This window comes from Episyrphus balteatus, chromosome 4 (genome assembly GCF_945859705.1).
Source record: "Episyrphus balteatus chromosome 4, idEpiBalt1.1, whole genome shotgun sequence".
Taxonomy (NCBI): Eukaryota; Metazoa; Arthropoda; class Insecta; order Diptera; family Syrphidae; genus Episyrphus; species Episyrphus balteatus.
This window is the reverse complement of record NC_079137.1, coordinates 32,340,974-32,352,878: the sequence shown is the minus strand read 5'-3', so window position 1 is coordinate 32,352,878 and position 11,905 is coordinate 32,340,974. Positions and strand designations below refer to the sequence as shown.

The 11,905-nt window shown below is 30.8% G+C and overlaps 1 protein-coding gene across 2 annotated transcripts in view; it reads left to right on the top strand.

The window, feature by feature from the left end:
• The first annotated feature begins 5,118 nt into the window (after nucleotides 1-5,118).
• The window catches only part of LOC129920107 (Krueppel-like factor 6), a 190,464-nt gene continuing 183,677 nt past the window's right edge, over nucleotides 5,119-11,905 (top strand). For both annotated transcript variants that reach the window (XM_056001306.1, XM_056001305.1), the window contains exon 1: nucleotides 5,119-5,267. In XM_056001306.1, the coding sequence (XP_055857281.1) occupies nucleotides 5,256-5,267 (12 nt within the window). In that variant the 5' untranslated portion in view covers nucleotides 5,119-5,255. The remainder of the gene's footprint in view (nucleotides 5,268-11,905) is intronic.

Genomic DNA, 11,905 nt, shown 5'->3' with positions numbered 1-11,905 from the left:
ATAACAAAATGGAAATATGAGGATGAACCAGAACATGAACATCTCCTACTTTTTTTTAACTTCGGTACCTACTTAAAAATACCTACTTTAACCACTTTGAATTAAAATAAGCCGTTTTTGTCGTGTTATTTTTTTTTTTTTCAAAAAAATCTGTTTAAATTTCATAAGTTGAGTATCGAAAGATTGTCTTAGGGCCATTTGCTGAAACGAAGCATAAATAATTTAAGTTGAACATAAACTCTTACAGTCGTATTTATTAGATTTTTGTCTACTTATACACTGCATAACTTTTTACAAATTGTTGGAAATATACTTTATTTAATAAAAATAATAATCACATTATTCGCGGTTAAGACAATCTACTCTTGTGTATAAGTTTGACAGCTATAAGACAACAATAAACAAGGTTTTTGACCACATTTTCCAAATTTAAACAGTTGTCTAAAGTTATACAACGTTTATAAATACGGGGGTTATTGTCTAACTTTTCCTCTGCGTAAACTGTCACATAAGAATTTATTTTAAAGTTTGAACTTAAAAGCTTAAGTTTCGATTAAGCAAACAGCTTTTAATCATTTAAACAAACATTTATATAGGAACATAATTTTATATACAATATTCAACACCTAAAATATTAAGATATACCTACATTTTTAAGAAGCCGGAAGTAGGTATATTCCTATTTGTTAAATTAAAATCAAGTAGGTAAATTGAATGAAGTTTTTTTTTTTTTTTTGAAAAAGTGGTCCTCTCAGAATTTTTAAAATAAAATATAAATTTAAAAATATTTAAAAATGGTTTTTCTATGACATTCAACTGTCGATATAGTGGCATGAACACTTAAACGAGAGTTTGACCCATACTCCCAAAGGATATTTTTCTATATATTTTCCTTTTTTTTTCTACATACAGGGTGTCCCAAAAGTAATGGATCAAACGAAATATGCTGATAGGCCAACTTTAAGGCTCTCAGAATTTGGTAACTTGTTCATCCCAAATCTTTACGGTTTTCGATTTAATGCAGTTTTTGTGAAACTTCGAAAAATTCCGACGTTGCAACAGGATTTTGCTTCCTCCGCTCATAATTGATTTTTGTTTTTTACAATTCTTTCACTTAAGCATTGCCTAATAATAAGAAATAATTAATTAATCAAAATATTTTTTATTTCATACGCCATTTTGTTACAAATTAATTAACAGTTCCATGTTTTATGAAAACTCAATTTCTTACTTTTATTTCATAGCAACACCCTGAAAAAAATTTGTATGGTGTGACCCTGGTTTATTATTTTGAAAACTTGCCGTGTTATTGCAGTTTTCAAAAATGTATACAAATTTCCAAAGTTGAAATTAGAACTAAAGATACTACAATTTAAAAGCAAAAAAACACGGCTTTTCAGAGAAAAATAACAAAGAAAAATAAATACATTTTCTCGACTGTTGTTTGTTTATTTCTTTTTGAATAAAGATTCGATTTTTGTTTGTTATTTTGCTCTGAAAACCTCTGTTTTGCATTCAAATTGTAATATCTTACGTTCTAATTTCAACTTTGGAAATTTTTATACATTTTTGAAAACTGCAATAACACGGCAAGTTTTCAAAATAATAAACCAGTGTCACACCATACAAATTTTTTCAGGGTGTTGCTTTGAAATAAAAGTAAGAAATTGAGTTTCTATAAAACATGGAACTGTTAATTAATTTGCAGCAAAATGGCGTATGAAATAAAAAATATTTTGAATAATTAATTATTTCTTATTATTAGGCAATATTTTAGTGAAAGAATTGTAAAAAACAAAAATCAATTATGAGCGGAGGAAGCAAAATACTGTTGAAAAGTCGGGGGTTTTCGAAATTTCACAAAAACTGCATTAAATCGAAAACCGTAAGGATTTGGGATGAACAAGTTACCAAATTCTGAGTGCCCTAAAGTTGGCCTTTCAGCATATTTCGTTTGATCCATTACTTTTGGGACACCCTGTATAAAAAATAATTTTTTTAAAAAACGACTCTAACGATTTTCGAAAATTTTTTTCTAAAAATTCATTTTTATAAAAGAAGTAAACTGGCATACTTGGTTTTTTGTGAAAGATCATTTAAAACAGTATTTAATTAATTATAAAAACAGATTTTATTTTTTTTTAAATTTCTTAAAATATCAAATTTTAAATTTTCTTAATTTTATAAAAGCTTTAACATTAGAGTAACTTTAAGCATAAGAGCAAGTACGTGCGACCCCAGTCGTGCATTTTATTTTTTGTAAATTGAATAAAATCCCACCTAGAATAACTTTCTCTAACAATTTTGCAATTTAAATTAGGCCCTGACAACGCTTGAAGCCTTTTTTTCATTTCAGCAACGAAATTAGAACCTTGGAGGCTTATTTCAGCCCTTTCATGAACACTACAAACATTTTTCTCACGCAGATAAGCGGCCTTATTTCTATCTTAAATCACATTCATATACGTTGGTACAGCTTTTCATAATATTTCGCCACCTGAGTTCGATCTTGTCATAATGTTTATTTATTTAATTGTTGGGAAATAAAAACTAATAATTTTTGTATGAAAGATTCAATAGTTTCCTATTTAAAATGAATTAAATATGTATTTTTATAAGTTGCATCTCCAAATTAAAATATATTATGAAATCATAAATAAACTATGAAACAACAAAATTCTAAAAAAGCTGTAATGGAAATGGAAAATATACCTATCTTAAACTTGAAAATTAGATGAGATAGCAGGAAACGGATTCCACCACTTTAATTTTTTTTACTTTTTATGTAAGTTTAGTTAAGATTCAATGATCCAAATGTAAAACTAAATAAAAAGAATAAAGTATCTTCAATTTCTGCGAGTGGAGACTTTCTTTCAAACTATTCAAACTCATTGAATTTGATTGTGTTAACTGCCAACTGCACAGAAAAAAAATATGTTATTTGTTGTTTCCTTAATCAAACTTTATTTAATTTTTATCATTTTCTCTCGTCAGAGTTAACTGTTATCAAAAGCTGAAAGTCTACTAAAAGCTTTGTGTTTCCCCCTTTTACACGTGAGCACAAGCCTTAAAATCAAAAACATTTTGTTTACTGTTATGTTAAAGTCTACACCAACAGCAACACGGCGCCAAAAGAGAACGCGCTAACTTAAATGGTGATGGCGCACAGGCACAGCAAACAGCGTGCTCCAAACATTTTGTTTCACCCATCTAACGTCAACTACAGCCCAACAAAACTCTTCTCGTCTACCTTAAACTACCTTTCTCTTAAGCTGCAACCTATAACCATTTGCGATATTCTTGTTGTTGTTTTTTCTTTATAATGCTCCATAGCAGCACTATTTACGGTACACAGTCAGGCAGATATAAGATAGAGTACTGTTTGTTGAGTATGGGTGCCTCCACCACGAAAATCTCTCCACAAAAATTAAAGGTAAACAATCTGCGCTAGCTCTGTGAGGTTTTGTTGAATGTTGGGTCTTGGGTGGCTGTTGTTTGGTTTGGTTTGGTTGGCCGTTTTGTTGCCTGGTTAACTGGTGTAACTTAAAAGATAAAACTCGACTGGGGGTAGACAACTTCGACCGGAACCCGGCTAGAGGCAGTACTGAGCTGTCCCGTGAGGCGGCATAACGTGCGTTCGGTTTTTTTTCGCTTTTTTTATGATTTACCCGTTCGAATTTTTTTTATTATTTGTTATAATTTCTTTTTATTTTTATTATTTTTGATTAATTTTTTAACTTTGCCAGTAATAAGTTAAATTTTGTTAAATTTTATTTCACTTCACTCGGTCATAATTACGGTTATATGCAATGACTTTTAAGAAAGTTAAAAACAACAAGGCACAGATCGGCTGTTAGCGGTTTTGTGATTTAAAGTTGTTATATCGTTGCACTTGAACGCACTCCACGGTGCACCAACAAAGTAACTGTCTGTGTGTACCATTTTGACACCTGTGCACCGCGGCATAAACATCGACAGGTGCTTATAACTGTGAATGTGCTTTTACTCTTGATGGTTGACAAATGAACTGTAGATCACCAATAAGACCGCCAAAAAAAGAACAAGGTCGTGCGGTCTTGCAGAGATACTGTGTACTCTGATATTGTGTTGGTGTGCGCGTAACTTTTTGTGTTATTTTTGACATTTATTGTTGATTAGGGTGTGGACACAATAATTATATTTTTTTTTTTATTAAACTCTGCCCAGCCGGATATTTCCAATTGGACTAATGTCAATGCATGTTGTCCCCCCTCATTGACGACTGCGACGCGACGACGTCAAGTGCCGGATATGCAGTGCAGCACACTACCTGACCTGACCATCCCTCGAGTCTGACTCTGGAACTAGATTTATATTATGCCAGTTCCCGCCCGCGGATAATTGAATTGGATGTCATTTGCATTTGAGTGTTTTGCACTAACAAAATAGATACAAAACAAAAAAAAAAAAAACAACGCCGCCGATCGCGTGCTCGTTGTGTTGTATGTTATTATTACTTACCCTACACTTTTCTGTGAAACGAACAACGACAACGACGAACTGAATTATTGTGTTTCCCCCTTCAGCCGATGGCCACTTTGGAAAGGGCATTATTATTTTATTTACATAAGAATTTTTGTGTCAACTCAAAAGTGTGCTGCTTGTGTCACTTTGTAGCAGTAGCATCACAACAAAAGATAAAAAGATAAAACAAAACAAAAAATTGTGGAGGCACCCCGTGTGATAAGTTTTTATCAGTCTTGTCATCAGAAATTGTTCGTTGACAGTTGTAATGTTGAATGGGCTTCTTGAGTTAATTTTCGTGTGACTGTTATTTTTGAGTGGATTTTTTTTTTAACTTACAATTTAATTTGCAAAAAATTAAAAACTAATGTTGTCTTCGAGTTAGAAAAATGAAAATAAAAAAGTAAAATATAATTAATTATTTTTTTTTTGTTTATTTTGAAAAAGTGAATGGTGTGATTGTAATTATCTTTTTTTTTTGGCGAAGAAGATTTTCAAATAATATAAGTTCTTTGCGTGTTTTGAAGATTTCTACACTGTTTCCGGTTTAGTTGTTGTTTTTTGTGTAAAATTTGTATTATTTGTTTTTTTATTTGTGGTGTCGCTTTGTTTTTTTTTTTTGCGTTTTGAAACACGCTATTTATTCATCGGAAGTATAATGCGCATGAGATGTGTGAACGATTTATTGCGATTGTGATTGCGCTACTGGCAACAGAAGGCGATCAAAATTTCGTTGGCTGTTTTATAATTTAATGGTTTTCATGGTAAGTTTTTTTTATTTAAGAAAATACATACTGTTTATTAGGAAAGAAAAAAATTTTAAAATGTATCTTTGATTGTTTTATGTACTTGCTTGTTAGGCACCTATATACTGTAAATCGTAAACTATTGGTTTCTTCATTATTTTACTTAACTTTCTCACAATTTAAAATTCTACTAGCTTTTAAATCATATTTGACCATTTATTGGTGCCTTTTAATTAAAAACGTTTTTTTTTAAACAGTATTGAAGATTTTGTGTAAAATGTTTTTAATAAATACTTATTTAATTAACCATTTTTAAAATCATTTACAATAACGTGGAATATTGAGAATTATAAAATGTTATCCTAAATAATAAAAAAGAAACCAAAGAGAATTTTGATAGGTAGGTTGAGTGAATAAAATGTGTACAATATTAAGAGCCATTACCGGGATAGTTAGGCCATAGTCATAGGCTTTTAACCAAAGTTTGCATGAAAATGATGAAGATTTTGTAGTTTTTGTTTATCTCGATCTTGAACAGTTTTCTATTTAATCTACCTATGTGTCAACTGAAATAATAATATATTGCATATAGGCTGCGTTTAAGGAAAGTGGTTTAAAAATTCTTGAAGCAGGTTGAGAAACAAATTGTCAATTATGGAAAAAAAAAAAAAGTACAACAATTTTTATTCAAAATTACAATTTCATAATTAAGATGTTTGTGGGCCAAAATACTATTTAGTGTCTAAAAAGTTGTCCCTTTGTTTGAATTTCATTTTTCTTGAAGGAAAATTGCCAACAAATTAGTAGAAAAACTAAATTGAGTTATAAAATTAACATTATTTACATTTACATACAAGTTTGAAACCCAAATTTGGATTGAATTGTTTGCAAATCACGGTAACATTGTGGTTTATCTTGGTCACGCAGTGGTATTTAAAGCTGATTTTTGGTAATAAACTGTTAAGAATATTTAATTGAAATTAATTTTTCTGTGATTTGACTTCATAGGAGACTTACGTTGTTCCTATAGTTTCAAATAAGAATATCAGAGAGCTTAATTAGGTATTATGATTTTACAAATAAAACTGAAATTTGCAGTAAAGTAACGCAGTTGTTTGGTTTTTATCACTTTGCGTTTAAACTGTCATATATATAGAAATAACATTGAAAACATCGGTGAAAATGTTATTTTATAATAGATTAAAGTATAAACATTCTATGTCAACTAAAATATATGAAAATATATTGATACAAATTTCCATTTTTTTTTTTTTCAAAATTCTGTCCTATAATTAGGCATAAAAATTATTTTGGCCCTTGTATCATTTTTTGACCTGCTTAACATTAGGAAATAAAGTTGTTCTAACCATATACATACCTACTTACACGACTACTATAACATAGGTACATACATAAATATTCGTTTTTTAAACACACACACAAATATAAATTTACTGGAAAATAATTTTTATTTCGACGTCAATTTTCGAATGAGTAACGTTAAAAACTGTCGTTTTAGAAAAAAAAATCATTTTCTATAAACTTGGAAATGAGCTTATTTAAAAAAAAAAGCCAAATAAAAATATTGATAAACTAACAAAATTCTGACATTTGAACCCTTATAACGGGCCTAGTGGATGGGGGAATTTTCAAGACTTTTTCCGATTGAAAACAACCCCAAAATCATCATGTACTACCTATACGAAAAATTAGCCTTTATTTTGACTATTTGCCATCAATTATTACTGGGTTAAATTATACAATAAATAAAAAGAACATTAAAGAATATTTAAAGTTGTTTTTTTTTTTTGGTAAAAGGAACATGTACCTACATTTCGTCGGCGTAAAGCAAAATTGTTCTAAGTACATAGGATTTCCTAAGAACTTAGAACAATTTTGCACACTGTACAGTTAGAAATTAAAAATATTTCAACAATTGTTTATGTTACAACTGATCTCTATACATATGTATAAATTAGAATTGAGGTTACTTACACTATGTTTTTCCCAATTTCATTTGCAAAAAAATGTAATCGCTTACGTTAAATGGACCTATAATAGCTGTAGGTTCTCGGTTAAATGCTTCATTTTTTTTTACAAGGATAAAATGTTGTGCAAGGATGTTACTGATCGAAAATTGAATTTCTAGGCCGTGTTCAAATTGAGCCAGGGTATTTTTTTTTGTAAAGATTTTATAGGTATAATTTAAAAAAATGCGAAAATAGAAAATATTTTCAAACTCATTTTGCAATTGTTACCTTACCAAATAATATTTAAGTTTCGAAACAGTTTTTGTTTATTTTTTCGGAAACAAAGGGCACTTTGTACCAAAATAATGTTCTAACTGTTATAATTCAGTATCCCAGTGAGGGAATGTAACCTAAATAAAAAGTTTCGTCAGTTTGGAAACGTTATATCAGCCAGGAAACTCCATTATCTTTCTCATGTCAAGGTAAAAAATGTCCTTAAAGTTCATGAGCAGCTGCAGCAAACTTTCATTGCTTTAAAAAGAGTATGTTATTTTAAAAATCTCTTTTTAATATTTCCTTATCTACTTCAAAAATAATTGTCAATTACAAAAAAAAAGACGAAATCTCTATCGATTAAAAATAATATTCAAACCATCATCGTGGTCTATTGCATCCATTAATTTAAAATATCCCCCGGCTAATCATTAATTTCCAGTTAAAAAAAAATGATACAGGTAGTATCATTTTATCCTAACAAGATATTATTAATTAAAAATCTTCTTGTACAACCTTCTCCTTCTCCTTTCTTCTTTGACAGTCAACTCAAAGCAAAACAAATAAAACCAAGACAAATAGCTTTTAAAGGCCCCCTAAGCCATAACTGCATTCAAAGTATCTCTCATAAATACATACTAATAAGATGCGGGATAATTCTTCCCCACATTCAAACTTGACAAGAAATTGCACTAAAGAACCCCACTAAGTGGCCATCCCAAGTGGGAAGAGCCTGACATAAAATGCATCAACAGCCACCACACAGCTTCACCAAACCATCAAATGCCATCAGAGATGCGCGTTCTTCTTCAAGTTCAAAAGTTGCTCGCAGTAGGTACACTTAGATACTTACTACTTGCGCCACTGTCTTTATCTATATAACAACGAGTATTCTATACCTATGCAGTATTCAAAAGATCCAAAAGAGATTGCCTGTGATAGTTCCAAGTGAAGTTGAATCTATCAGATCAATTTGGAACACAGAATCTAAATTTATGATGGCCAATTAGAATTGTCTATAATGGCCCGCAATAGAGGAGCGCGCTATAAGTAAATTGCTTAAAGACTTTTGCATCGCAGCAAGACGGATAGACGGAATAGTTTAGAGACGTAAGTGTGCGCTCACTTTGGATACTTCTTTGTTTATAATATAGATTATGGAGATGGGAGATGAATTTGGTCCTCCTTAATTTAGCATCAAGTAGTTGTTGGCTAATGCCCACCTTCGAATTGAAAATTGGCAGCAATTGCGGCCTGCTAACTGTTTACCATATTTTGAATTGGATCGCGGTTCATTGATTAAGCAAACGAGTGAGATATACGCCCACTCTTTATAAATACGATAGAAGGAGGCATCTACGAGTTGAGTATGTTTGCGATTTGAGATCGGTTTTGCATATTTAGACGAAAACATTTCTGAGGCGATTATGGTCTCCTTTTACTTTAGAGAATTTTATTAATTCGGCCGATCGGCCGACGGGATTCTGATAAAATATGATCATGACAAGAAGAGTGCACCTACTTTAGTCGGAAAGAGATTATTTAAGTTGTGTGTTAAGGACGTTCTCAATCAATAAAGTAGGAGCAATGATTCTCAAGGGATTTTAGATTTAACGACCTTCATGAGAAGATGTTTGATAAGTTAGTGCCAAATGTAAGGCGACAAAATTATTCTTGGCATTTTGCGAAGACATAAACTGCACCACACCACTTCCGGCATCGTACTCAGGCTGATTCCGGAGGGATAGCTGAGAAAGGAGCCAACAATTCCTCGGATCATGACTTTGTTTTATAGCTAAGCTCCATGGCATAAGAACAAACTTCTTTGAAATGCAATATCTTTGAAACTATAGGTAGAATAGATCATTCAAAGATGAAAATGACGCTTATCTGCAATAAACATGTCAGTCTACAAATTAAATTGAAAATAACTGACAAAACTCCACGTCTTTGAAATAAAGTTAAAAAAAACTAAAATTTTTTGCCTTGATCTAACAAATATTTTAATTTGAAAAAAATAAATAAAAAAAAAAAGGTAAAAAGGTAGATATTACTTATTTGCAGAGTGGAATACAATGATAAATTCGAATCAAATGAATTTTTCATAACCCCTCACCCTATTAGAATAATAGGCGAAAAAAAACGATATTTTCGAAATTGCTTTAAAATTCAGTATTTTCTAAACTCAGCTATAGAACACAACTTTTTGTTTGACAACCCAGACTCTGCTCTGAAAAAGAAAAATACCATAGGTAATATTTATTAGGTATAGAGTTCAGTCATCGGTGGTTGTATTGTATTGTATTTTAAAAATCAAAATTTCTATAAACATTTATTAATAGCATTAATTTTGTTCACCTCAGTTGAGAAAATTATCTTAAGAAAACAAAGTTGCTTGCTCAAACATTATGCTTGGCTCAACCTGCTGTATATTAGCATGACGGTTAAGGCCCACGAATTAAGGTCAAACAACGAAGATAGGTAATAAAATGAACTATAATTGTGCAAAATTTCAATTTATTTTATTTTCAAAATCCTGAGATAACGGTAAAAAGATTTTCTTTTTTCTAAACACGTTATATCTTTTGATCTAGAGCACATACAAATTTTATTTAACTTTAATACGCATGCTGATAATATGACCTCTCATTTGATATATTATACATAATGGTACGTGCTCTCAGTTTGAAATTTCGACATGGGTGATTTTAAAAAATTCTTATTTTTTTTTTAGGATTGGCAAAAATATGATTGAAACGTCATATGAACGGTGAAATAATAAACTTTCAGATGATATAAAATTTGTTATAGGTTGTCATTAAAAAAAATGGATTTAATGGTGTTAGAAAAAGAAAAAAGATTGAGTTTTCTTCTTTTTTGATGAAAAGCGATTGGGTTCAAGAAATTCCAGCTCTTTTTGTAGATGTTGTATAGACATGGTCGATATAAATATTTTGAGCTGAAACAATAGGTACGCTTTATATGATATAAAATTTGTTATAGGTTGTCATACACAAAATATGGATTTAAAGGTGATTGAATAAAAAACAGGTACCTAGATTTTTTTTATATTTTGTTGCAAGAAAAATTATTTTTTAAGGTTTCACTTCTACCACCTGTGAACTGCACTTATGATTTTTTTTTATCATTGTACCTACCTATACCGTTTTTTGTTATTGCAAATTGGAGATTATTGGGGATTTGGAGAAAGTGGGAGAAAAAATTATTTATTTGAGATTTTTTCCGTAGGGTGCCTTTCCCCATTTTATCCATGGGGTCAAATATTTTCTGGAGATTTTCAATCAGAGACTATAAATAGTTGAACAAATAAATTCTGTAATTCTTCTTCCCGAAAACATTGAAGTGAATAACTTCGACAGTTTGAAAACGAGTCTACTCGTTTCTGCAAAAGTAGAGCTGTCTTTAAACTCATTTAAGACGCTTCTTAGAGACTATCGCAGGAGGCTGTTTCCTGAAAACTGTTGTCTTTTTTGCCTTTTATTTTATTTTTATTTGGCTTTTTTGATTTTTTTTAGGTCATAAAATCCTTTCCCTGGTCATCTAGTTTTCAAAAGCGATATCCGTTTCAGTTTTCGAAAAATTGTCATTAAACTTTAGGTATAAAAACTTAATTTAAAAAGTAATTTAAGTAAGTTACAATTATTCAATTCTTCTAAAAAAGAGTGACTAACTTAAATTTTGTATGCAGTGTTCAAATGTGTCCCGTGTTCAAAAGTGCAACACTCTCCTCTATTTTGTATAGAGTCATGATGCAGCTCTGCGCTGCATGCAGATTTATCTCCCATAAGAGTCCGTATTATTTTATTTTGCTGCAGAGAAAAAACTGCACGTCTGTTTTGGCCATTACCTACTTTGTCAAATTTTTAAAAACCCTTGCTTTTTATACGGTTGTTTTCTCTCCGGTCTCCTAGCCCTCAATATTGACTCAGTGACCTCGTTATATTCCCAATGTTTTTTTTTTATTTAAAATTTAAAAAGTCAAAAAACAGAAAAGAGGTTGCATTGGCCTAATTAAAAAAAAAAAAAAAATGGCCCGTAATACCCGGTTCAGTTACTAAGCCACTACATTTCTCCTCCATTTCTCAGCTTTGTAATTTTTTTAATTTCCCCACGAATGATACAGCACACAAATCTTCAAATTCACCTCTCAAACTCTATTTACACAAATCTCAACCGTTATAAGTTGAAATCGTGCAAAAAAGAAATATCTCTTTATCTTTCTCTCCCATATAATGACACATTCATATCGAAAGTTCAAAAGCTATGCACAAAATATCTCGCTGGCCGCCCCTCCAATATAACCAAACGAATACTCATCCCAACTTGTCTACAAAACAAAAAAATATGATCATCGACAATTTATCGCTTCAATAGCTCTGGTCAATGGATTTG